The sequence below is a fragment of the Oryctolagus cuniculus genome, chromosome 3, assembly GCF_051225735.1.
Source record: "Oryctolagus cuniculus isolate XC-2025 breed Fujian yellow rabbit chromosome 3, ASM5122573v1, whole genome shotgun sequence".
Classification (NCBI taxonomy): Eukaryota; Metazoa; Chordata; class Mammalia; order Lagomorpha; family Leporidae; genus Oryctolagus; species Oryctolagus cuniculus.
In genome coordinates this window covers 69,082,844-69,110,288 of record NC_142869.1, presented here as the reverse complement: position 1 = coordinate 69,110,288, position 27,445 = coordinate 69,082,844, and the positions used below count along the sequence as shown (strand labels likewise).

The following is a 27,445-nucleotide window of genomic DNA, read 5'->3' as shown; positions in this document are numbered from 1 at the left end:
GCAGCATCTGTAGCAGTGGTGATAATGTTTAACATTTACTGAGTATTTATACAATGTGCTAGTGGATACTGTAAGTGATTTAGGTAAATTAACTTACTCATGTAGACCAAACATTTTTTTCAATTGTTTTCAGGGTAGGTATTGTGGCACAGTGGGTTAGGCTGCCACTTTGGATTCTTGCATCCTATATTAGAGTGCCTGGTTCGAGTCCTGGCTCCTCTGCTTCCAATCCAGCTTCCTGCTAATGTATCTTAAGAAGTAGCAGATGATAGCTCAAGTATTTGTGTCCCTGCCATTCAGGAAGGAGATCCAGATGGAGTTCTGGGCTCTTGGCTTATAGGCATTTGGGATTGAATCAGCTGATGGAAGATCGATCTCTTTTCTCTCACTCTGCCTTTCAAATAAATGAAAATAAAACATTTTTATTTTTTAAATGTTTATTTAATTATTTGAAAGAGTTACAGAGAGAAAGTGAGAGTCAGAAAGAGAGAGATCTTCCATCCACTGGTTTACTTCCCAGATGGCCACAACGGCTGGGGCTGGGCCAGGCCAACTTTGAGAATCAGGAGCTTCTTCTAGGTCTCCCATGTGGGTGACAGGGACCAACCACTTGAGCTATATTCCACTGCTTTCCCAGGCCATTAGCAGGGAGCTGGATCAGAAGAGGAACAGCCAGGACATGAACCAGTAGCCATATGGGATGCCAGCATTACAGGTGGCTTAACCTGCTACACCACATACTGGGACCAAAATAAAACATTTTTTTTTAAAGATTTAGTTTATTTATTTGAAAGACAGAGTTACAGAGAGAGGTAGAGACAGGGAGAGAGGTCTTCCATCCGCTGGTTCACTCCCCAGGTGGCTGCAATGGCAGAGCTGCATTGATCCAAAGCCAGGAGCCAGGAGCTTCTTCTGGGTCTGCTGCTTGGGTGTAGAGGCCCAAGGACTTGGGCCTTCCTCCACTGCTATCCCAGGCCATAGCAGAGAGCTGGATTGGAAGAGGAGCAGCTGGGACTAGAACTGGTGCCCATATAGGATGCCAGTGCTTCAGGCCAGGGCTTTAACCCGCTGCACCACAGCCCCGGCCCCCAAAATAAAACATTTTTTAAAAATTTATTTGTTTTCATTTTATTTGAAAGGCAGAGAAAGACAGAGTCTTCCATCATTTAGTTCACTCCTCAGATGCCCTCAGGGCTGGGCAGGCTGAAGCCTGGAGTCCAGAACTCAAGCCAGGCCTCCCATGTGGGTGGCAGGGACACAAGTACTTAAGCCAACATCTACTGCCTCCCAGGGTTTGCATCAGTATGAAGCTGGATCAGAAACAGAATTGGGACTCGTACCAAGCAATCTGATAGGGGATAGAGACGTCCCAAGTGGCATCTTAGCCAATGAACCAAGTATCTGACCCTAAAACATTTAAGTTAGGCACCCTTGTTCTGTATATTTTAGTGCTTGCTTTGACAGCACATACACTTAAAGATTGGAATGATACAGAGAAGATTAGCATGGCCCCTGTGCAAGGAAGACACACAGATTTTTTTTTTTTTTTTAAGATTTTGTTTATAGTAGGAGAGACAGAGAGAAAGGTCTTTGATCTTTTGGTTCGCTTCCCAAGTGGCCACAGTGGCTGGAGCTGGACCTATCAGGAGCTTCTTCCTGGTGTCCTAAGCAGGTGCAGGGGCACACGAAGTGGCCCATCTTCCAGTGCTATCCCAGGCCATAAACAGAGAGCTGGATCAGCATACGAACCTGCACCCATATGGAATGCCGGCACCACAGGTGAAGGCTCAGCCTGCTATGCCACAGTACCAGCCCCATACAAATTCTATATTATGGATGAAAACTGAAGTCCAGTTTTCTTGCAAATTTTTTTCCTTTTTCTAAAAAAATTGTTTAAAATCTTGAAACTACTTATGAAGTTAAATCTGTTTAGATGCAGGCTAATGCTTTTTAATGACTTTGTAGAAATTCATTTTGATTATTGTTTTTGTTTGTTTCAGTGAAACTGCTTTTGGTTACAAGGGACTGAAGATCTTATTATACTATATTGCTGGTAGCCTGTCAACAATGTTCCGTGTTGAATATGCATCTAAAGTAGATGAGAACTTTGACTGTGTGGAGGTAAGGACAGAATACACTTATTTTTAATTATGTTTTCCAGTTGAGTTTAGACAGGCTTTAAAATTTAAAGGTCTGAGGGAAGACAGAATCTGATATATAGCAGTTTTTTTTTTTTTTAAATGTCACTGTTTCTTACATCCTGCATTAGGGTTAGCATGCATTTTATTTATTTATTTAATTTTTATTTTTATTTGAAAGTCAGAGTTACACAGAGAAGGAGAGGCAGTGAGAGAGAGAGAGAGAGGGAGAGAGAGCTTCCATTCCCTGGTTCACTCCCCAATTGGCTGCAACGGCCAGAGTTGAGCCAACCCGAAGCCAGGAGCCAGGAGCTTCCTCTGGGTCTTTCCATGTGGGTGTAGGAGCCCAAGAACTCGGGTCATCCTCCACTGCTTTCCCAGGCCATAGCAAAGAGCTGGATTGGAAGTGGAGCAGCCAGGACCTGAACCGGCGCCCATATGGGATGCCGGCACTGCAGGCAGAGGCTTTACCAGCTACACCACAGTGCTGGCCCCCAGTTTTTTAAAAAAACGATTTATGGTCGGCGCCGTGGCTCACTAGGCTAATCCTCTGCCTTGCGGTGCCGGCACACCGGGTTCTAGTCCCGGTCGGGGCGCCGGATTCTGTCCCGGTTGCCCCTCTTCCAGGCCAGCTCTCTGCTGTGGCCCAGGAGTGCAGTGGAGGATGGCCCAGGTGCTGGGGCCCTGCACCCCGTGGGAGACCGGGGTAGGTGCCTGGCTCCTGCCATCGGATCAGCGCGGTGTGCCGGCCGCAGCGCGGCGGCCATTGGAGGGTGGACCAGCGGCAGGGGAAGACCTTTCTCTCTGTCTCTCTTTCTCACTGTCCACTCTGCCTGTCCAAAAAAAAAAAAAAAAGATTTATTTATTTATTTGGCAAAGTTAGAGGGAGAGACAGAGAGAAGTTTTCCATCCGTTGGTTCACTCCCCAAATGGCCACAAAGTCCGGGGCTGGGCCAGGCCAAACTAGGAGCCAGGAAGCTCTCGGGGTCTACCATGTAGGTGTAGAGGCCCAAGCACTTGGGCCATCTTTTGCTGTTTTCCCAGAGCATTAGCAGGGAGCTAGATTGGAAGAGGAACAGCCAGGACTCAAACCAACGCCCATATGGATTGCTGGCATCATGGGTGGCAGCTTAACCCACTGTGCCACAGTGCTGGCCCCTGTATAGCAGGTTTTTTTTTTTTTTTTTTTTTTTTAAGATTTATTTATTTATTTAAAAGGCAAAGTTACAGAGAGGCAGAGAGAGAAAGAGGTCTTCCATTCGCTGGTTCACTCCCTAATTGGCCGCAACAGCCGGAGCTGTGCCTTTCTGAAGCCAGGAACCAGGAGCTTCTTTAGGGTCTCCCACTCAGGTGCAGGGGCCCAAGGACCTGGACCATCTTCCAGTGCCTTCCCAGGCCAGAGGAGAGAGCTGGATCGGAAGCAGAGCAGCAGGGACTCAAACCGGCGCCCGTATGGGATGCTGGCTCTGCAGGCTGTGGCTTTACCTGCTATACCACAGCGCCAGCCCCTATATAGCACTTTTAAAATCACATATTTGGAGCTGGTGTCATGGTGTAGTGGGTAAAGATGTTCCCATCCTCTGTGGGCATTGGTTCAGGTCCTGACTATTTCAGTTCCAATCCCGTTCCCTGCTAATGGCTTGGGAGGGCAATGGAAGATGGCCTGAGTGCTTAGGCCCTTGCACCGTCGTGGGAGACCCTGAAGAAGCTCCTGGATCCTGACTTCAGCCTAGCCCAGCCCTGGCTGTTGTGGTCAATGGGGAGTGAACCAGCAGATGTAAAACCTGTCTTTCTGTTTCTCTCTCTCTCTCTCTCTCTCTCTCTCTCTCTCTCTCTCTGTCTGCCTTTTAAATAAAATAAATCCTTTTAAAAAAATCATATATATTCAGGGGTTGGCTGTGTGTCATAGCAGATAAAGCCACTGCCTGCAATGCTGGCATTCCATGTGGGTGCCAGTTTATGTCTTGGCTGCTCCGTCTCCAGTCCAACTCCCTGATGGCCTGGGAGAGGCAGAGGAAGATGGCCCAAGTATTTGGGACCTGGCACCCCACCCACATGGGAGACCTGGAAGAAGCTCCTGGCTTTAGCCTGGCCTAGCCCTGGCCACTTCGGCCATCTGGGGAGTGAAACAGCAGATAGAAGATATCTCTGTCTCTCTGTGTTTCTCTTTTCCCTCTCCCTCCCTCTAGCCCCGTCTTTCTCTGTAACTCTTTCAAAAAAGAACTCACATTTAGTCTTTAGTTGTCACGGTGTTTGCCTCCCTACCATTTCAGTTAACCCTGTAATCGTGATCTTTAGTTTGTTGTTTCCCGGGTGGACCTTCTTCCTAAAAATATTCACTATTTTAAATATTTGACAAATAGGAATTTAGGGAACACCTCCCAGCTGTTTGTTCACTCCCTCAGTGCCCAGAATGCCCCTGGGCTGGGCTAGAGCCAAAACTCAGGAGCTAGAAATCAACTTAGTCTCCCAGGTGGATAGCAGGAACCCAATCACTGGAGCCATCACTGCTGCCTCCTAGGGTCCTCATTATCAGAAATCTGAAGTCAGGAGCTAGAGCCAAGTAGTGTACTCAGGCACTCCGATACAAGACATGGATGTTTTAATACTGCCTCTTAACTACTATGCCCTTCTCTATAATAGCACTTTTCTTATCAGAGTTGCATTTATCAGTTGAAAAAAAAATTCATATTTATTTATTTTTAAAGATTTGTTTTTATTTATTTGAAAGAATCACAGAGGAAAAAACACACAGAGATCTTTCATCCAATAATTCATTCCACAAATGGCCACAATAGCCAGTGCTGTGCCAGGCTGAAGCTAGGAGCACAAAGCTTCTTCTGGGACTCCCACATGGGTTGCAGGAGTCCTAGTACTTGGGTCATTTTCCACTGCTTTCACAGGTGCATTAGCAGGGAGCCAGATCAGAAGTGGAGGGGTCTGATTTTGAACTGGCACCCGTTTGGGATGCCAGCATCACAGGCTTTGGCTTAACCCTCTATGCCACAATGCCAGCCTCTATTTATTTTGTATTTTAAAAGTTTGTTATTTCAAAAGCAGAGTAACAGAGCTGGAGAGAAGTCGAAAGATTGTCCATCCACTGATTCACTCCCCAAATGTCTGTAACAGCCACAGACCCCAAGTAGAAGCTAGGAGCCAGGAACTCCATCCTGATCTCTAATATGAGTGGCGGAAGCGTAAGTATTTTGCCATTTGCTGCCTTCCTGGTCGCTTCAGCAGGAAGCTGGCTTGGAGGCGGAGAAGCAGGGACTTGAGCCAGCACTCCAAGATGCAGTGCAGGCATCGCAATCTATGGTTTAATCAGCAGCACAACGCTAGCCTCACAGGTTTTCATTTATTCTCATTTTCTATTTGAAAGTGAGTAAAAGAGACAAGATAGACATCTTCCATCTGCCAGCTTACTCCCCAAATGTACCCAGCAGCCAGGACTAGGTCAGGCTGAAGCCAGAGCCCAGAACTCCATGCAAATGTCCCACACGGGTAGCAGGGACTCAAGCACTTTAATACCATCTGCTGCCTCCCAGGACTTGCATAGCAGAAGCTGGATTGGAAGTGGAGTAGCTAGGGCTCAATTTAGGCACTCCAGTATAGGATGCAGGAGTCCCAAGCAGAGTCTCAACTGCAGATGCCATCCCCAACCGCAGCTTCTGTGGGTTTTTTACTGTGATTGTGGAAATCACTTATTTTCCCAGATGTCAAAGGTGAAGAGAAAGATCTACATTTTCTACTTTTTATTTATGTAGAGTCTATTTAAATTTCTCTTGGTGCGTTTCTGATCCCACAAACATTGTTAATATATTCATTTGTGAACATTGATAATTATGCTGTGCACATTATAAAACTAATTGAAACAATTGTTTCAAAAGGGGTTGAAGGCAGAGAGAGTGATTAAAATGTGTATCTGTGGTAGACTAAATAATGACACCACCCACCCCTCAGCATTAGGACAACTATGTCCTAATCTCTGGAGCCTGTGAATGTGACCTCATACGGCAGAAACCCACTTTGCAGATGTGATCAAGTTAAGGATCTTGAAATTATCCTGGAATATGTGGGTGGACCCTGAATGTAATCACATGTCGCCTAATGAAAGGGGTGCAGAAGGAGACAGGGTTTGATGACAGGAGAGTAGAAGGCAGTCTGACACAGGGGCAGAGTGATGTGGCCACAAGCCAAAGAATGCTTAACCGTTAGAGGCCGGATTCTCTTCTAGCATCTCCAGAGAAAGTACAGCACCTTGATTTTTGCCCAGTGATACCAATTTCAGACATTGCTTCCAGATTGTGAAAGAACAATGTCAGTTGTTTTAAGGTACCACATTTGTGGTAATTTGTTAAAACAGCCACAAGAAATTAATACAGTTGTTGTAATAGGAAGTGCATTACTGCTCTAACAAGTAACTAAGAATGTAGAAGTTACTTTTGAAATGGGTAGAGGCTGGAAGAATTTATAGGTGAATGATAGAAAAACAGAAATGTTGAATAGACTCTTGGTAGAAATAATGGAAGTTAAAGGTATTTCTGGTTAAGGCTCAGAACACAGGAACACAGTAAAGAAAACCTGTATTTTCTTAGAGAATATGTATATTGTCATAAACATAATTCTGGTAGAAAGATGAACTTGAAAGGTGCCTCTGCTGAGGGCTCAAGAAGGGAAGGAGGAACATGTGTTTGGAAACCAGAAGCAAGGAGATCCTTGCTACAGTGTGGTGCACAGCATAGTTGAACTGCATCCTTCAACTGTGTGGAAAGGAGAGCTTGTAAACAATGAGCTGTGAGCTGTTGAATATTTATTTAGCTGAGGAAATTTCTTTTTTTTTTTTTTTCTCTTTTTTCTTTTTTCTTTTTTTTTTGACAGGCACAGTGGACAGTGAGAAAGAGAGACAGAGAGAAAGGTCTTCCTTTGCCGTTGGTTCACCCTCCAATGGCCGCCGCGGCCGGCGCGCTGCGGCCGGCGCACCGCGCTGATCCGATGGCAGGAGCCAGGAGCCAGGTGCTTTTCCTGGTCTCCCATGGGGTGCAGGGCCCAAGCACCTGGGCCATCCTCCACTGCACTCCCTGGCCACAGCAGAGAGCTGGCCTGGAAGAGGGGCAACCGGGACAGAATCCGGCGCCCCGACCGGGACTAGAACCCGGTGTGCCGGCGCCGCTAGGCAGAGGATTAGCCTAGTGAGCCGTGGCGCTGGCCTTGAGGAAATTTCTAAGCACAGAACTGAAGGTGTGATCTGGATTCTGGGTGCTTGTAGTAAAATGTAAGAGGAAACAGATGAATTGAAGAAGAAACAATTAAGTAGAGAGGATCTAGGACTGGTGATTTGGGAAATTCTCAGCCTGTGTAGTTTACAGAAGGCATTAAAATTAAGACATTCTCTGTTAGGGGAGTGTGCTCTGTAGAGAAAGCTAAGGGTATAAGCAAGGTTATCTTTTGTGAGTGCTGCAGAGATTAGGCATGTGATTCATTCATCTCAGTCATCTCTGCAAAAAGCCAGGAATCAAGTTCTAACAAAGATCTCTGGAGGATCCTCTTGGTATGAACTCTCATGACCGGTGATGCATAGGTGTTTGATAATCAAAACTTCAGGGGCTGGCGCCGTGGCTCACTTGGCTAATCCTCTGCTCCCCATCTATACCTGATTTCGATCGTTTGGATGATAAGATTTGGGACTTTTCAGCTTATGAGATCTAGATGAGATTTTGGATTTGACTTGATATTGTAATGGTTGAGATCTTTGGGGGTGCTGGGATGGAGTCAATGTATTTTTTTTTTCTTTAAAGATTTATTTGTTTGAAACACAGAGTTACAGAGAGAGACACAGAGAGAGAGATCCCTTCTATCCGCTGGTTCACTCCCCAAATGGCCGTAATGGCCGGGGCTGAGCCGATCCAAAGCCAGGAGCCAGGAGCTTCTTCTGGATCTCCCATGCAGGTGTTCTTGGGCCATCTTCTGCTGCTTTTCCCAGGCCATTAGCAGAGAGCTGTATTGGAAGTGGAGCAGCCGGGTCTCAAACCAGAGCCCATATAGGATGCTGGCACTACAGGCACAGTTTTACGCACTATGCTACGGCGCCGGCCCTGAGTCAATAGATTTTACATGTGAGATAGACATGAAATTTTGAGAACCTTGAGAAAATTAAATATTTTTTTTTATGATTAATTAATTTATTTAAAGGCAGAGTTACAGAGAGGCAGAGGCAGACAGAGAGGTCTTCCACCTGCTGTTTCACTCCCCAGATGGCTGTTAACAGCCGGGGCTATGCTGATCTGAAACAAGGAGCCAGGAGCTTCTTCTGGGTCTCCCATGTGGGTGCAGCGGCCCACGTGCTTGGGCCATCTTCTGCTGCTTTCCCAGGCCATAGCAGAGAGCTGGATTGGAAGTGGAGAAGCCAGGATTTGAACCCGCGCCCATATGGGCTGCTGGCACTGCAGGCGGCAGCTTTACCCATTATGCCACAGCACCGGCCCTGAAAATTAAATGTTATAAACTCATTCTTTTTCTGGGCATTCCTTATTTAAAGGCATTGTAAATTTATCAAGAATTACTTTACAGAATTGACGTTTTCAAAAGTAAATACTATTTTGTTAGTTATACTGATAAAATAATCTCTTATTCTTTGCACTTAACAAATCCAGCAAGTTTTATTAAACCATATCTGCCATATTGTTGATAATGCTACCCACACACTAGGCAGAAAATTAAAATAGGAAAATAAGCTTCTTATTACTACATACTGGATGTCATAGCTTTTCTGTAATAGTATCAGTTTCTGGGGTCGGCATTTGGCAGTTTTTTAGTCACCACACCCCATATTGGAGGTACCTGCGTATAAGTCCCAGCTCTGTCTGATTCTAGCTTCTAGCTAATGTATACTGTGGGAGGCCACAGGTGATGCCCTGAGTACTTGAGTCTCTGCTACCCATGTGTGAGACCTGGATTGATTCCAGACTCCTGGCTTCAGCCTGGCCCAGTCTTGGCTATTGCAGACATTTGGGAAGTTAACCAGCGGATGGAAAATCAATCTCCTTTTTCTGCCCTTCAAATAAAAATGAAAATAAATAAACATATCAATCCCTAAAGCACTAATAATGAAACCAAATTTATAAAGAATTTAAACAGACTTTAATGTCTGATTTTACATCAACTCTGTGCCCCCCACCCACCTTTTTTGATTAAAAACTCTTATTCCTTGAACTGACTTACTTCATCCTTATTATTTACATTTTTATTTTGTTTTATTGTAAAGTCATACAACTAGTTAAATAAGATTGTTCGAGGAGAGGATCACTTAATGATACTATGCATAATATGTAGTGGTATCCTGATTAAAAGACATTAAAACTATTTATGGCCTGTTCTAAATGCATTTAGACTCTTGATCTTGTTACTTTTTATTTCTGGTTTTTTGAAAAAGGCATATTAAAATAAAACATTTTATGTTTTATGCTATTAGCTCCCAATTTACTGGTTGTAATTGTGAGGGGCTTTCCTCTAGCAGACAGTCCCCTTAAAGATACAAATTCCATATTGGTGAGCTTCATGGAATCGTGTATAAAACAAATTTTAGTAGAAAAGAGGTCTGAAATAGTCTGTTTACATTTTTAAAAATTAAACACATTAGTGTACACATTTATGGGCTGCAGTGTGATATGTTTTTACATGTATACAATGTTTAATGAGCATACCAAGATAATTGGTATGTCAGTCATTTCATTTATCATTAGTCTCACATACATTATTCAGTTTTAATGCTATAAATATTATGAATATTACTTGGGATATTTTGTTTACTTGTTTTGTTCCACTTCCCAGCCATATTTGACATGACCCTGCTTGCCAGATAAATATATAACTGTATTTACTATTTGTTTTACTCAATAGTTTAGGTACCTAGGAAGTTTTCTAAATTTTACCAATATGATTGTAATATTGTAGTTGTAATTTGTATTTGAAAAGATTTAAACTAGCATTGAACACATTCATTAAAATGGAGTATTTCCATATTCAAAAATTTTTTTAAACTTTTATTTAGTAAATATAAATTTCCAAAGTACAGTTTATGGATTACAATGGCTTTCCCTCCCCCATGACTTCCCTCCCACTCGCACCCCTCCCATCTCCCGCTCCCTCTCCCATTCCACTCACATCAAGATTCATTTTCAATTATCTTTATATACAGAAGATCAATTTAGTATATATTAAGTAAAGATTTTATCAGTTTGCACACAGAAACACAGAGTGTAAAATACTGTTTCAGTACTAGTTATAGCATTACTTCACATTGGACAACACATTAAGGACAGATCCCACATGAGGAGTAAGTACACAGTGATCCTGTTGTTGACTTAACAATTTGACACTCTTGTTTATGGCGTCAGTAATCTCCCTAGGCTCTAGTCATGAGTTGCCAAGGCTATGGAAGCCTTTTGAGTTCACTGACCTCAATCTTATTCAGACAGGGTCTTAGTCAAAGTGGAGGTTCTCTCCTCCCTTCAGAGAAAGGTACCTCCTTCTTTGATGGCCCCATTCTTTCCACTGGGATCTCACTTGCAGAGATCTTTCATTTAGGTCGTGCCCACCCCCACCCCCCCACCCCGAGTGTCTTGGCTTTCCATGCCTAAAATACTCTCATGGGCTCTTCAGCCACATCTGAATGCCTTAAGTGCTGATTCTGAGGCCAGAGTGCTATTTAGGATATCTGCCATTCTGTGAGTCTCCTGTGTATCCCGCTTCCCATGTTGGATTGTTCTCTCCCTTTTTGATTCTATCAGTTAGTATTAGCAGACACTAGTATTGTTTGTGTGATCCCTTTGACTCTTAGACCTATCAGTGTGATCAATTGTGAACTGAAATTATCACTTGGACTAGTGAGATGGCATTGGTACATGCCACCTTGATGGGATTGAATTGGAATCCCCTGGCACGTTTCTAACTCCACCATTTGGGGCAAGTCAGCTTGAGCATGTCCCAAATTGTACATCTCCTCCCTCTCTTATTCCCACTCTTATATTTAACAGGGATCACTTTTCAGTTAAAATTTAAATACCTAAGAATAATTGTGTGTTAATTACAGAGTTCAACCAATAGTACTAGAACAAAAAAAATACAAAAATGGATAAAGTACATTGTACATCAACAGTCAGGACAAGAGCTGATCAAGTCACTGTTTCTCATAGTGTCCATTTCACTTCAACAGGTTTCCTCTTTGGTGCTCAGTTAGTTGTCACCGATCAGGGAGAACATAAGATATTTGTCCCTTTGGGACTGGCTTAATTCACTCAGCATAATATTTTCCAGATTCCTCCATCTTGTTGCAAATGACCGGATTTCATTGTTTTTGACTGCTGTATAGTATTCTATAGAGTACATGTCCCATAATTTCTTTATCCAGTCTACTGTTGATGGGCATTTGGGTTGGTTCCAGGTCTTAGCTATTGTGAATTGAGCTGCAATAAACAAAATAATTTGTATTTGAAAAGATTTAACCTTAAACTAGCATTGAACACATTTATTAAAATGGAGTATTTCAATATTCAAATTTTTCTTACTAGTTTAATTCTCCAGAGTCAACCCAGCTAGATATTCATAATAAAAATGCAGGTGCTAGTTTTCCTTGTGTTTTAACTCACTGTTTGAGGGGCTGGTTTGTTTTTTTTTTTTTTTTTTTTTTTAAGTTGCATTTGATAGTGGTGAATTGATTTTTTTCCCAAAGAAACTATTGACTCAGTTATTGATAAATCTTTCATATACTACATGCAGTGAAAATAGCTATATATTTGCATTGACTTCTAATTCTACCAGTTTTGAGAACCAGGTTTTTCCATTTACAAATACTTTGTTTAGGAGTAAGAAATCAATATTTTATAATGTATTTGCAGGGTTACTTATTTGCTTCATGGTCAAAGATCGTTTATATTAAATGTTCAAGGAGAGATTTTTCTTCCCCTTGTAAAGAAGAATGGATAGTGGATGTGGGGTAATGTGCTGTCTTTTCTATCTTCCGGGACAGTGAAGAAACATCCTACTGGTTTCCGACTAAGGGAGGAGCAGCTAGCCATGTAATAATCTGAGGCGAAAGTTTACTAAGCAGAGGGACCAGCAAATACAAAGGCCCTGAAAATATAACAGCCTTGGCATTTATACAGTACAGAAAGAAACAGTTTTGGCAGTTTTGTAGTATATAAATATCCCTGTTGTTAAATTATTGTAGTGATGGAGTGAAGAGTAGGAGATGGTTGAAAGTGGTGGCAAAGCTAAATTGTTTAGAGTCTTTGAGGCTACAGTAGGATATTTCTAAGAGATAAGAGTATTGATAGCCTTTAAAGGTTTTAAGTAAGGAGTCATACGATGTGTTTTACATTTTTAAAAGATGATTTTGGGGGACTGTTGCTGTGACATGGTGACAGAAGCTGCTGCCTGCAGTGCCAGCATCCCAAGTGGGCGCTGGTTCGAGCCCCAGCTGCTCCACTTCCAATCCAGCTCTCTGCTATGGCCTGGGAAAGCAGTAGAGGATGGCTCAGGTCCTTGGGCCCCGGCACCCATGTTAGGGATCCAGGGGGAGGCTCCTGGCTCCTGGCTTTGGATCCGCCTGGCTCTGGCCGTTGCAGCAATTTGGAGACTGACTCAGTGGATGGAAGACTTCTCTCTCTCTCTCTCTCTGCCTGCCTCTGCCTCTCTGTAATTCTGCCTTTCAAAAACAAATAGATCTTAAAAAAAGACTTTGGCTGCTATGCAGAGAATACACTGTAGGGGGCAAGAGTAAATGAAGCAAGACTGTAACATTACAGTATTAGAGGAGACACTGCATTTAGCTGTCAGGTTATATTTTGAAGGTAGAGCCAGTAGGGATTAACATTGAATTAGATGTAATGGATGAGCAAGAGGAACACAGAGTACCCCATTGCCTAAACAGTAGTGATACTATTAACAGATACAGGGAGCACTGGAAAAGTAGGTGTAAGTGGGAAAAAATCAAGAATTTTATGTTGAATGTTTTGGGTTTGAGACTGTTATATGTCTTATTTGAGTTTTGGCAGGTCGTACTATGTATCATTATTTTTGAGTAGGAAAAATATACCACTTTAGGTGGTCAGTAGCCATAGCAAATGTGCTTAAAAATTAACTTATTAGAATTTTGCCATTACATTAATCTTTCATCACCTTTTTTCTTTTGCAAGCTGAGTTCTGCAATTATATCTAAAATTATTTAGTAACAATTAAGATGCCTGTGAAATCTCCCCACTAGCCATCATCTTTAAAGGCAAAATCATAATTCTGAGTTTTACAATACAATAAATTGTATTATTTGGACACTGATGGTTGGTTCATCTTATAGTTGTTTCTTTTTTTTATTTTTTATTATTTTTTTATTTTTTGACAGGCAGAGTGGACAGTGACAGAGAGACAGACAGAGAGAAAGGTCTTCTTTTACCGTTGGTCCACCCTCCAATGGCCACCACCGCTGGCGCGCTGTGGCCGGCGCACCATGTTGATCCGATGGCAGGAGCTGGGTGCTTCTCCTGGTCTCCCATGAGGTGCAGGGCCCAAGCATTTGGGCCATCCTCCACTGCACTCCCTGGCCACAGCAGAGAGCTGGCCTGGAAGAGGGGCAACTGGGACAGAATCCGGCGCCCCGACCGGGACTAGAACCTGGTGTGCTGGCGCCGCAAGGTGGAGGATTAGCCTATTGAGCCGCGGCGCCGGCCTTATAGTTGTTTCTGACTTTTGCTTTTATTAGTACCTCCTGTGTCCTCTTGGGGTATTTCACTGCTTTTTAGTGAAAGAGCATGTAACTAAGCTTGATCAGTCTCGCTGATTGCTAGTATTTCTGTGAAAAGTTTGATAGAGGAAGTTGAAATATATGAACAGGTTATTATCTATGCGTTTCAGTCAGGTTATCCTTTGTCCCATTGATATGGATTGAATTTGAGAGCTAATGAGAGCAGTTTTGAAATTTTTTTCTGTAGTCTTTTGTCTTATAGAAAAATCCTACATACTTATAAAAATTAATCTTTTTTGTTTTTGACAGGCAGATTTAGGCAGTGAGAGAGAGAGAGACAGAGAGAAAGGTCTTCCTTCCATTGGTTCATCCCCCAAATGGCTGCTACAGCCGGCACGCTGCACTGATCCAAAGCCAGGAGCCAGGTGCTTCCTTCTGGTCTCCCATGCAGGTGCAGGGCCCAAGCACTTGGGCCATCCTCCACTGCCTTCCCGGGCCACAGCAGAGAGCTGGACTGGAAGAGGAGCAACTGGGACAGGACTGGCGCCCCAGCCGGGACTAGAACCCGTGGTGCCGGCACCACAGGCGGAAGATTGGCCAAGTGAGCTGCGGCGCTGGCCATAAAAATAAATCTTGAGGGGTTAAGCTTTTGGTGCAGCAATTAAGACACATGCATACTATACTGGAGTGTCTGTGTTTGAGTCCCTGTTCTGTATCTATTCTAGCTTCCTGCTAATGTGCACCATGGAAGGCAGCAGGTGATGGCTCAAGTACTTACATCCCTGCCACCCACATGAGAGACCTAGATTGAGTTCCAGCCTGCTGGCTTCAGTGTAGCCCAGCCTAGCCCAGCCCAGCCCTGGCTACTGCAGGCATCTGGGGAGTGAACTGGAGGATGGATGAACAACATGAACCACCTACTTAACATGCCTTTAGTTGGAAGCTCAAAGATAACTTGCTATAGACATATGTAGACAAATGGTTCTGCTTAACATAAGACATTAGGTTATCGGGTCTTCAAATTGTATCAGTTCATATAGAAGTATGAACATAACAGATTACAAGTTATTCTCAGGCACACTGCTTTATGCAGTGATGAGGAAAACGTAGATTTCTTCCTAAGAACATCTTTATGTATAGAACATTGAATTTGAAATGATCATAGAGGATACACAGTTTAAAAACATATCATCATGACCTGCCTACCATAAGACCTAACTAGAATAGTTATTTATATTCTTGGCTTCTTTTAAATAAATTGCCAGATGTTGGGAAAATACTTACAGGGAATGTTTTTATTAATTATATACATTAAGTACATTAAGTCACATTCTGGATTCTTGGTCTATTCTGCTTAATTTATTACCCTTTTTACATTTTTACATAACTTTTTAAAGATTTATTTTACTTGAAAGTCAGAGTTACACAGAGAAGGAGAGGCAGAGAGAGAGAGGTCTTCCATCTGCTGGTTCACTTCCCAATTGGCCGCAATGGCTAGAGCTGCCGATTCGAAGCCCAGAGCCAGGAGCTTCTTCCGGGTCTCCCACGCAGGTGCAGGGACCCAGGGGCTTGGGCCATCTTAAACTACTTTCCCAGGCCATAGCAGAGAGCTAGATCAGAAGTGGAGCAGCCGGGATTTGAACTGGTACCCTCATGGGCTGCTGGCACTGCAGGCGGTGGCTTTACCCCCTACGCCACAGCGCTGGCCACAAATAATTTTAATTGAAGTTTAGAATAATGTTCTTGAAATTTTTCAGTAATCTTCAGAAATACGGTCTGAACTTACAGACCAAAACATTGGAGTTAAGAGCTTTGTTTCAGTTCATCTTTAACTCAACATTCAACTAAATATGATGGATTTTTTTTCCTCTAGTGATAATTGCCTTTTTTGACCAATATGAATGAATATTTTAAATTTAACTGAACTAAAGTACTTTAGAAAATACAAATTTCTAAGACATGGTGGTTATAGGATTTATTTTTAAAAGCAATCATTTAGTAGAGAAATAAAAGCACTTTTCCTTTAGTGAAGCAAAGTTCTGAATTCTAAAATTGAAAGAGATATTTGGTTGAAGTTGTATGTCTTGTGTAAGTTTATTAGATACACATATGAATATGTGTATATTAATAATTCTTTGCTGTATGCTTAGCCCCCTCCTGTAAAAGTTCTTAAAGGAATGTGTAAAAACATGTTTAGAATAAAATATTTGAAGATATTTATTATAATTAATAGGTATCCTTTGAAGACTGAAAATTAAACATGAACTCTCTTTAATTTTATTGAGCCCAAACTTTTGGATTGCTCCACTCTCCTCTCGAACTGCCACTTGAACTTGAAACTTAGAGTTTCTGAGAAATCTTTGAAGAAGATTTGGTGCAAGATATTTGAGTACAAGATTTTCTGATCATGCTTTGCAGTGTCTTATTTAGAAGACAGAACAGAGAGAAAGTTTTAAAATATATTCTGTGAATATATTTTAAAATAAAGTTTAAGATATATTCTGTGAATACTTGAAGTGATTTTTTAACTGATAGATTACAAACCTCTTTAGTCAAAGTAGTTTTTATTGATTTTTTAAACACCTGAACTAAAAGTGTATTATACTACTTTGCCCATCATGATTGTGGACTTCAGTTGCTACACAATTAAATTCCTTATATAGTTGTTGAAATTGTACTGGCTCTGTAAAATATGCTGAAGATTGTCTTTCAACGTTATGTAGGAAAAATATTTATTAAATACATACTTATAAAATAAGCAAAGATGGTCTATCAAATGTGGTTTATTTGATCTTTAGGGTGAGTGGATTACACATTGGTACACATTGGAAATAAACTTTCAGGCAAAATCTTGAAGAACTGTATTTTAAATAACAGCCCTTACTTTTACAGCTATCAACAAATTATATATAAATGTTGGTGGTACCAGAGCATTGAAAATAAAACTTGTTTGTGATAAACTTCATCCTTGGTTCTCTATCCCAAAATGTAACTGAATGATAATAAAGTGCTATTCATCTGCAGGTGCATTGCTTCTACTTAGTTAAAAGACGGTTGAAAGGACAGGAATTAGTAGCATGTTGTATTAGCCTTTTGTAGTGTATTTTGTCCTAAGCATCTTAATTTCCCTGTTTTGAATGCTAAGTAGCAAGGGTCTTGGTTTAGAAGTAATACCCATCATGCATGTAAACGGTATGAAAGAGCTGCTTAGTAAGTTAACACAAAGTGTTCTTGTGTCAGTCCTTGTGGAAATAGATACAATACAAACATTACAGCTGAACTCACGGCAAACTCCATTAAGTAAAAACCTGGCCTCATTGTTCAGGAAAAAGTTTGAATAGAATGCAAGCTCATTTTGTTGAATGTAATGTCAGGCTTTTAGGGACTGTATTGAGGGATAAGGTTTTGTTAAGTTGAGACCAATTCATTAAGTTTTATTGCCTGGTGAGAAGCAGTAATACTTTATTGTAAGACTTCATCAAATATTCATGGTTAAAGAGAAGTAGTAAATGTATTCAATCAAGTGGTCTTTTGGGGTTTTGAAAAGGATTATGAAGTCTGCTCAGCTGATAGTTTTAACATTCATCAAGGTTGTTTAACAAGGGTAATTTTAATCTCTGAGTTTAATTTTGTTGCCCAGTCTTTTTTTTACTGCCACAAATTCAGGTCTGTAAAAATTGTGTCAGATTATAGGGATGAGTGGATACTATATCCATTTATATAATTTGTGTATTTCCTAAATTGGTATATATTTTTAAAATTATCGTCTTAGTTGTGAATTTGGCATGAGAGTTGTGACCTACTTTTTCATTATGAGATTGCTATTCATTTGGTCAGGCTGTAGCCTTAACCTCACTGTTGTTGGTGATCTTTTCATGTCTTGGATAATATGATCTCTTTGATACATATAAAATAAGCAACCAGTTCCAGTTATGAATGGATATAGTCAGCATTTTTTCTATATGGTGTCGGAAATTTCAGTAGCATTGCCTTTGTTTTTGCCCTTGGTATTAGATTACCTGCCTCTTGTAATTTATGCTTATGTTATAATTAAGCTCATCTTAAATTTGTGTGACAGTAGTTTGTACATAGGAAACTCATTCTTTTCCAGTTCATTACATGTTTACTACTTTGTCAACTGAAGTTTTAAAATGTTTGTTGGTTTTGTCCTTTTCAAAGAAATTAAGCTAAAAGTCAAATTTGCTGTTAATTTTTTTTTGGGGGGGTCCCTTATCTTCCATTTCTTAGGCGGATGATGTTGAGGGCAAAATTAGACAAATCATTCCACCTGGATTTTGCACAAACACGAATGATTTTCTTTCTTTGCTGGAAAAAGAAGTTGATTTCAAGCCATTTGGAACCTTACTTCATACATACTCAGTTCTCAGTCCCACAGGAGGAGAAAACTTCACATTTCAGATATATAAGGTAAAGATAAAGTATTTCTGGGGTAAAGTTACTCATTTGTCTGCAACTTATATGCAGTTTTGTTATTTTTATTGGTTTTTCTAATTTCAGGAAACAAGCTTTTATCATCATTAAAAACATCTATTTTGTGTGTGTATCTGTGTGTCTGTATGTACACATTTAATCTGAGACTTCTAAACATTTTCCCACAGGATAGTTTTGTGTCTTGCAGACTTACACTTACCTCTGTGATGAGTTTCACCTGACTTTTCCTGGCTTTTTCCCTAGGCTGACATGACATGTACAGGCTTTCGAGAATATCATGAAAGGCTTCAGACCTTTTTGATGTGGTTTATTGAAACTGCTAGCTTTATTGACGTGGATGATGAAAGATGGCACTACTTTCTAGTGTAAGTACAGTTCTAAAGCAACAGTAGACCTTATTACCTCCACAAAGCCAGCTTTTTAATTGTGGCAGCCCAATTATTGGGACAGTATAATGATATTTTTCCCAGGAAAGAAAAACCATTGTTTATGAGGCTTGAGTTTTCCTTCATTATGCTTTCGGAGACCTTGAGAATAGAACTGAATTAAATGCTGTTGTCCGTTAGGGCCCTGAATGTAGGCTTAAACAGTAAAATGAGCTTTGCCTGTGTTTTCTTTTACTTGCCACCTATTCATCTTTATAATAGGCAAGTGCACTGAAGTGATGTAAAGAGGTCTGATTTATCCAAGTTGCTGCACACCAATTAAGTGAATTGTACATTCAGGACATAGCAGGTGTACCCATTGGGCCCTCACAGAGTAGCTTGCTGACACTGAAAATTCAGTCAGAGAATGGAAAAGAAAATGGACACTGCATGGGAGCGCGACTGTAATTGACCTGCTTGGCTTTCTGTTTTATCTGCAGATTTGAGAAGTATAATAAGGATGGAGCTACGCTCTTTGCGACCGTAGGCTACATGACAGTCTATAATTACTATGTGTACCCAGACAAAACCCGGCCACGTGTAAGGTAATTGGCAGTATAACACGTGCCTTGTCTTTTATTTCAGAAGAAGGAACTGCTGAAGTTTCCAATACTTGTTAAAATAGTGTTGATTTGTTTAAAAAATCACCATTATTCATTGGCTATGTACTGATTTATTTCATTGTTCCCTTTGAAACTGTGGAAAAGTAAACCTATTTTGAGTGTCTCAATAATTTTTGTGTTTCTTGAAGGTTGAATTAAAAAAATCACAGACTTTAAAGTGCTCATAATACTACAGTGATTTGCAATTTTTAAACTGGGTATGTTGTGATATTTTAATTTTAAAATAATTTCTTTACCATAGTCAGATGCTGATATTGACTCCATTTCAAGGTCAAGGCCACGGTGCTCAACTTCTTGAAACAGTTCATAGATACTACATTGCGTCTCCTTCAGTTCTTGATATTACAGGTATGTAAAACTTGTTTTGTTACTGAAAGAATGAGACTTTCTAAACAATATCTTCTTTACTGACTTTGTTTTTATCAGAAGTAACTATTCAGTTTTAAAGAGCAACATTCTCCTACAGCTCTTTAAGACCTGTCTAAAAATGACTTAAAATTACATTTTAGATCATATGCCTTTGTGAATAGATTGTTTTTGTGAAGTGTTTAATTGAACAGAATTTTTTAAAGGTTTATTTATTTATTTGAAAGGCAGAATTAGAGAGGGAGAGAGAGAAATCTTCCATCTGCTGGTTCACTCCCCAGATGGTCACAGTGGCTGATCTGAAGCCAGGAGCCAGGAGCTTCATTTGGGTCTCTCCTGTGGGTGCAGGAGCCTAAGCACTCAGGCCATCTGCTGCTGCTTTCCATGGTATATTAACAAGGAGCTGGATGGGAAGTGGAGTGGCAGCTTTACCCAATAAACCACAGTGCCAGTCTCAAGTGAACAAATGTTGGTCAGGCATAAATCCATTGCAGATATGGTATAACTTACTTTTTCAGTCTATTTTGACAGTTACATCTTCCATTATGGATTAGTTATAGAAGTAGTTTTATGAATAGAATGTTGAGAAGAAGGAAGGAGACTGCTCTTTAGAAAAAAGCGGCATCTTTTTTTTTTTTTTGGACAGGCAGAGTGGACAGTGAGAGAGAGACAGAGAGAAAGGTCTTCCTTTGCCGTTGGTTCACCCTCCAATGGCCGCCGCGGCCGGCGCACCGTGCTGATCCGATGGCAGGAGCCAGGTACTTATCCTGGTCTCCCATGGGGTACAGGGCCCAAGCACTTGGGCCATCCTCCACTGCACTCCCTGGCCACAGCAGAGAGCTGGCCTGGAAGAGGGGCAACCGGGACAGAATCCGGTGCCCCGACCGGGACTAGAACCCGGTGTGCCGGCGCCGCAAGGCGGAGGATTAGCCTAGTGAGCCGCGGCGCCGGCCCAAGCATCTTTAAGAAGTAGAATTACAGATAATATTACATGGCAACCACTGAATTACTGTATAAGTCCTCAGCCCTACTCAAAATGTTCCAAAATCTGAAACATCTTGAGGACTACTTCACACTTTAAAAGTTACAGATTTTTCAGGGGCCAGCCTTGTGGCACAGCATGTAAGGCCACTGCCTGCAGTGCCAGCATCCCATATGGGCACTGGTTCAAGTCCTGGTTGCTCTACTTCTGATCCAGCTCTCTGCTATGCTCTGGGAAAGCAGTAGAAGATAGGCCAAATCCTTGGGCCCCTGCACCCACGTGGGAGACCCGGAAGAAGCTCCTGGCTTTGGATCGACCCAGCTCTAGCCATTGCGGCCAAGTGAACCAGCAAATAGAAGACCTCTCTCTCTCTCTCTCTCTCTGCCTCTCCCTCTGCCTCTGCCTCTGCTTCTGCCTCTCTGTAACTCTGCCTTTCATATAAATAAATCTGAAAAAAAAAAAAAAAAAAAAAGTTTCAGATTTTTCAAACTAAGGATGCTTAGCTGGTAAAGCCAATGCAAATATTCCAAGATCCAAAAAACTCTGAAACCTGAAACACTTATGGTCCTAAGCATTTTGGATCAGCAATACTCAGCCTGTACAGATATTCTCATCTAAATTAGGTAGCAAAACTTGCAAATTCTTTGAGTTTGAATACATCTTTTATTTTTTAAATTGCAGTATTTAACATGTACCAAAATGCCAGCTTGTTTTAAAAAATGCTGGTTTTGAATTTTATTTAATCAGTTTGTTGTTTAAAGGCCTATACATATAACACACACAAACCAAACTCAAAATAACCAAATTCTCAACTAGCAAATATAAAAAGACTGGTGGCAGATTTTCAGTTTCCTTATTTTTCTTTCAGTATAGTGGTTTTGCTTGACCACTGTAAATAAAGTTTGTCCAAAATAGTGAACTGACCCTGTAGGATAGCTAAATAAACTAGAGGAAAGCATGCTGTTTTTAATAGTGAGCTCCACACTTACAGAATTGAATTATCTTTTTATCTGACTTTTCTACTACGTTAAATGAGCTAAAAATAAAAAAAAGCTTGAACAATATAAAGAAGTAATTATGAAACTTAGTTTATATCAGGAATTATAAATTGCTTAAATGATACCTCCACTAGCTTAGTAACTTGCAAAACTATAGAAACAATATAAACTATACCATTTTTTTAGGCTTATCTGAACATTGTTTAGTCTCCACTCACAGAGCTTGGACTTGGTGCTACACGAAGGGGCATTTTTGGGGATTTTAATCTGGAGTTCACATAAGTAGTCTTTGTCTACTCTAGTGGGTAATGTGCCAGCAGGGGTTGTTTCTCTGAAGCCTCTTAACCACTTTTCTTCTGTCTACTCCAACCAATAAAGTCCTTCATACTTAGCACCAATTAGCAGATAAAGAATTTTATTTCTTAAATCTCAGTGAAGAGTCATCAATAATGGTAGCCTTTGTTCATTGCTATTATTCATTAGAAACTGAAGTCTCTTTAAAGAAAAAAGGCTAAACATGCAAAAGGACTTCTGAATTTGACAACTAGTTTCAGCCTTTATTTTCAGCATTAACATTTCTCAGCATTATAAAATATTAAAAATGCCTTATCAGCTTTCTCATTAAGATACTTCTTTGGATTTCCATACCCAGTCTTTAAAATATAAAACCTTGCAGTTTCCCAGTCTAGTCATGTTGGTTGCCTTTGTCTCTGTTTGTTTGTTATCTTGTATACTTTTAACTTTGCACAACTTTAACAGGCTCTGGATCTCCCTTTGCAATCCAAGAAATTATGTATATTGAGATGGCCTTTTGCTTATTTGACAAATAGCCAGATAGAGTAATAATTAAACTTAACATTGGTGGCCTAAGTTGTATTTTACTTCCAATGGATAGGTGTTTGTGGTGTATTTGCCACCCATTTTTCTTTTTTTAGCACTCAATTTTAGGTAGAATACAGGAAGACAGTTCATTACATTATGTACTATCTTCTTTGTGAGGATTTCAGCCTCTTAAGATACCATATTTAAATACATCTCAGTGTGTAACTTTGTAAGTAGAATCAATGACTAGTTTGCCTCCATGTGGAAAATATCCTCACCTGTCCACTCAAGAGTTGGAATCAGACTCAGAAAGTACAGTGAAAGTGAAACTTTATTACCAGTGTTGCAAGATCAGGTATCTGTTGAGCATGCACACCTGCAATTTATATCCTAGCACTCAAGTCCCTCCCCTGGTTCCTCATTGGCTGAGTACTGTGAAGTATACAATCTTCCCAGATGTCACCTAAGTTACATAGTAAGCTTCCTCCTTCCTTCTCTGTGAGTTGGCTACTCCATAACATCCTATTTTGCTTAGTGAGTTTTGCTACAAATTTTTCATTCTGTGTTTAAAATGAACCATTTTCTTACATTCCAGAATTCTGAAATGCTGCATTTGGCAATAGAAATTAATCCTGGGCTAGCATATATGGGTGTGTAGCTAGAAAGACAGACAGACAGAATGTGTATGTGTCTATGTGTGTAGATAAAATATATATCAGTATTTACCAGTGGTATATAAACTACTCAGTATCTTTGTCTTTTAAATTTCCCTTATTCTGGAACTTGAACTGGCGCCCTTACGGGATGCCAGCATTGGAGGTAGCAGCTTAACCCATTACACCACAATGCCCAGCTCCAGGCCATATTTCTTTCTTTTTTTTTTTTTTCTTTTTTTTTTTTTTTTTTAAGATTTATTTATTCATTTGAAAGTCAGAGTTACAGAGAGAGAGGAGAGGCAGAGAGAGAGAGACATCTTCCATCTGCTGGTCAGGACTTGAAGCTGGGCATTGAACCCATATACAGGTTTCTTAGTAAACAGGTAAACACTCACTTGTTTTTTATCTTCTGTTCTGTACTCTTGCTGAGCTTGTTCATTAGTTGTAGTTTTTTGGCTAGGGTTTTCTTTGTACGGAACCATGTTGTCTACAAATAAAGATATTTTTACTTCTTCCTTTGTAGTCATATGCATTTTATTTTGTTTCCTTGCTTGATTGCATTGTTGAGGTCCTCCAATACAATGCTGACTAGAAATGGTGAGAGCATATACCGTGTCTTGCTCCCAATCTTATAGTGAAAGCAGGTAGTCTTTAACTATTTAGATTGTGTTAACTGTTGGGTTTTTTTTTGGTAGATGACCATTATCAAATTGAGAAAATTCACTTTTACTCCTTTGATGTGGTGTTGGATTTTGTTAGATGCTGTTTTCTGCATCTATTGGATGATCATGTAGTTTTTCTCATTCTTTTAATGTGCTATATTATATTAATTGGGTTTTTTGAATGTTTAATCAGCATTGCATTTCTTTTTTTTCTTTTTCTTTTTTTTTTTTTTTGAAAAATTTTTTTAACTTTTATTTAATGAATATAAATTTCCAAAGTACGACTTATGGATTACAATGGCTTCCCCCCCATACCATCCCTCCCACCCACAACCCTCCCCTTTCCCACTCCCTGTCCTCTTCCATTCACATCAAGATTCATTTTCGATTATCTTAATATACAGAAGATCAGCTTAGTATACATTAAGTAAGGATTTCAACAGTTTGCTCCCACACAGAAACATAAAGTGAAAAATAATAGATGATTTTTTTTTAAATGATGATGAAATCAGATCAGACCTATTGTCATGTTTAATCCCAGTGAGAGTCAAGTTGGGAATTGATAATTTCTTTTTTTTTTTTTTTTTACAGAAGATCAGTTTAGTATGCATTAAGTAAAGATTTCAATAGTTTGCACCCCCATAGAAACACAAAGTGAAATATATTGTTTGAGTACTCATTATAGCATTAAACTTCAATGCACAGCACATTAAGGACAGAGATCCTACATGAGGAGTAAGTGCACAGTGACTCCTGTTGTTGACTTTACCAATTGACACTCCTGTCTATGGCATCAGTAATCTCCCTATGCTCCAGTCATGAGTTTCCAAGGCTATGGAAGCCCTCTGAGTTCTCCGATTCTTATCTTGTTTAGACAAGGTCATAGTCAAAGTGGAGGTTCTCTCCTCCCTTCAGAGAAAGGTACCTCCTTCTTTGAAGACCTGTTCTTTCCACTGGGATCTCACTCACAGAGATCTTTTGCCAGAGTGTCTTGGCTTTCCATGCCTGAAATACTCTCATGGGCTTTTCAGTCAGATCCGCATGCCTTTAGGGCTGATTCTGAGGCCAGAATGCTATTTAGGACATCTGCCATTCTATGAGTCTGCTGAGTATCTCACTTCCCATGTTGGATCGCTCTCCCCTTTATTTATTCTATCGGTTAGTGTTAGCAGGTACTAGACTTGTTTATGTGCTCCCTTTGACTCTTAGTCCTTTCATTATGATCAATTGTGAACTGAAATTGATCACTTGGAATAGTGAGATGGCATTGGTACATGCCACCTTGATGGGATTGAATTGGAATCCCCTGGTATGTTTCTAACTCTACGATTTGGGGCAAGTCAGCTTGAGCATGTCCCAAATTATACATCTCTTCCCTCTCTTATTCCCACTCTTATGTTTAACAGGGATCACATTTCAGTTAATTTTCAACACTTAAGAATAACTGTGTATTAATTACAGAATTAAACCAGTAATATTAAGTAGAACAGACAAAAAAACTAAGAGGGATAATGTATTAAGTTGTTCATTAACAGTCAGGGCTATGCTGATCAAGTCACCGTTTCCCATAGTGTCCATTTCACTTCAACAGGTTTCCTTTTTGGTGTTCAGTCAGTTGTCACCGACCAGGGAGAACATATGGTATTTGTCCCTTTGGGACTGGCTTATTTCACTCAGCATGATGTGTTCCAGATTCCTCCATTTTGTTGCAAATGACTGGATTTCGTTGTTTCTTACTGCGGTATAGTATTCTAAAGAGTACATATCGCATAATTTCTTTATCCAGTCTACCGTTGATGGGCATTTAGGTTGGTTCCAGGTCTTAGCTATTGTGAATTGAGCTGCAATAAACATTAGGGTGCAGACCTCTTTTTTGTTTGTCAATTTAAATTCCTTTGGGTAAATTCCAAGGAGTGGGATGGCTGGGTCGAACGGTAGGGCTATATTCAGGTTTCTGAGGAATCTCCAGACTGACTTCCATAGTGGCTTAACCAGCTTGCATTCCCACCAACAGTGGGTTAGTGTCCCTTTTTCCCCACATCCTCGCCAGCATCTGTTGTTGGTAGATTTCTGCATGTGAGCCATTCTAACCGGGGTGAGGTGAAACCTCATTGTGGTTTTGATTTGCATTTCCCTGATTGCTAATGACCTTGAACATTTTTTCATGTGCCTATTGGCCATTTGGATTTCCTCTTTTGAAAAATGTCTATTGAGGTCCTTGGCCCATCTCTTAATTGGGTTGTTGGATTTGTTTTTGTGGAGCTTCTTGATCTCTTTGTAGATTCTGGTTATTAACCCTTTATCTGTTGCATAGTTTGCAAATATTTTTTCCCATTCTGTCGGTTGTCTCTTCACTCTCCTGACTTTCTTTTGCAGTACAGAAACTTCTCAATTTTATGCAATCCCAATAGTTGGTTTTGGCTTTGACTGCCTGTGCCTCCCGGGTCTTTTCCAGAAACTCTTTGCCTGTGCCAATATCTTGAAGGGTTTCTCCAATGTTCTCTAGTAACTTGATGGTGTCAGGTCGTAGATTTAGGTCTTTAATCCATGTTGAGTGGATTTTTGTGTAAGGTGTAAGGTAGGGGTCTTGCTTCATGCTTCTGCACGTGGAAATCCAATTTTCCCAGCACCATTTATTGAATAGACTGTCCTTGCTCCAGGAATTAGTTTTAGATCCTTGATCAAATATAAGTTGGCTGTAGATGTTTGGGTTGATTTCTGGTGTTTCAATTCTGTTCCATTGGTCTATCCATCTGTTTCTGTACCAGTACCATGCTGTTTGGATTACAACTGCCCTGTAGTATGTCCTGAAATCTGGTATTGTGATGCCTCTGGCTTTGTTTTTGTTGTACAAGATTGCTTTAGCTATTCGAGGTCTCTTGTGCCTCCATATAAATTTCAGCACCATTTTTTCCAGATCTGAGAAGAAGGTCTTCTGTATCTTGGTTGGTATTGCATTGAATGTATAAATTGCTTTTGGGAGAATGGACATTTTGATGATATTGATTCTTCTAATCCATGAGCATGGAAGATTTTTCCATTTCTTGGTATCCTCTTCTATTTCTTTCTTTAAGGTTTTGTAATTTTCATCGTAGAGATCTTTAACGTCCTTGGTTAAGTTTATTTCAAGGTATTTGATTGTTTTTGTAGCTATTGTGAATGGGATTGATCTTAGAAGTTCTTCCTCAGCCATGGCATTATCTGTGTATACAAAGGCTGTTGATTTTTGTGCATTGATTTTATACCCTGCTACTTTGCCAAACTCTTCTATGAGTTCCAATAGTCTCTTAGTAGAGTTCTTTGGGTCCCCTAAATAAAGAATCATGTCATCTGCAAAGAGGGATAGTTTGAGTTCTTCCTTTCCAATTTGTATCCCTTTAATTTCTTTTTCTTGCCTAATAGCTCTGGCTAGAACCTCCAGAACTATATTGAATAGCAGTGGTGAGAGTGGGCATCCCTGTCTGGTACCAGATCTCAGTGGAAATGCTTCCAACTTTTCCCCATTCAATAGGATGTTGGCTGTGGGTTTTTCATAGATTGCTTTGATTGTATTGAGGAATGTTCCTTCCAAACCCAGTTTGCTTAGA

General features: G+C 40.4%; 1 protein-coding gene and 1 non-coding gene across 9 annotated transcripts in view; both read left to right on the top strand.

Moving 5' to 3' along the window:
- HAT1 (histone acetyltransferase 1) overlaps positions 1-27,445 on the top strand; it is an 81,950-nt gene that overhangs the window by 35,647 nt on the left and 18,858 nt on the right. For 5 of the 8 annotated variants that reach the window (XM_089328152.1, XM_002712286.6, XM_089328151.1 and 2 more), the window contains 5 exons: positions 2,001-2,121; positions 18,121-18,300; positions 18,568-18,689; positions 19,190-19,294; positions 19,614-19,720. In XM_089328152.1, the coding sequence (XP_089184278.1) occupies positions 2,068-2,121; positions 18,121-18,300; positions 18,568-18,689; positions 19,190-19,294; positions 19,614-19,720 (568 nt within the window). In that variant the 5' untranslated portion in view covers positions 2,001-2,067. The remainder of the gene's footprint in view (positions 1-2,000; positions 2,122-18,120; positions 18,301-18,567; positions 18,690-19,189; positions 19,295-19,613; positions 19,721-27,445) is intronic. The other 3 variants (XM_089328155.1, XM_089328156.1, XM_089328157.1) reach the window with 1 other exon arrangement.
- LOC127491881 (U6 spliceosomal RNA) lies at positions 1,449-1,550 on the top strand. The gene has a single exon (XR_007920813.3). It is a non-coding gene; the product is annotated as a U6 spliceosomal RNA (small nuclear RNA).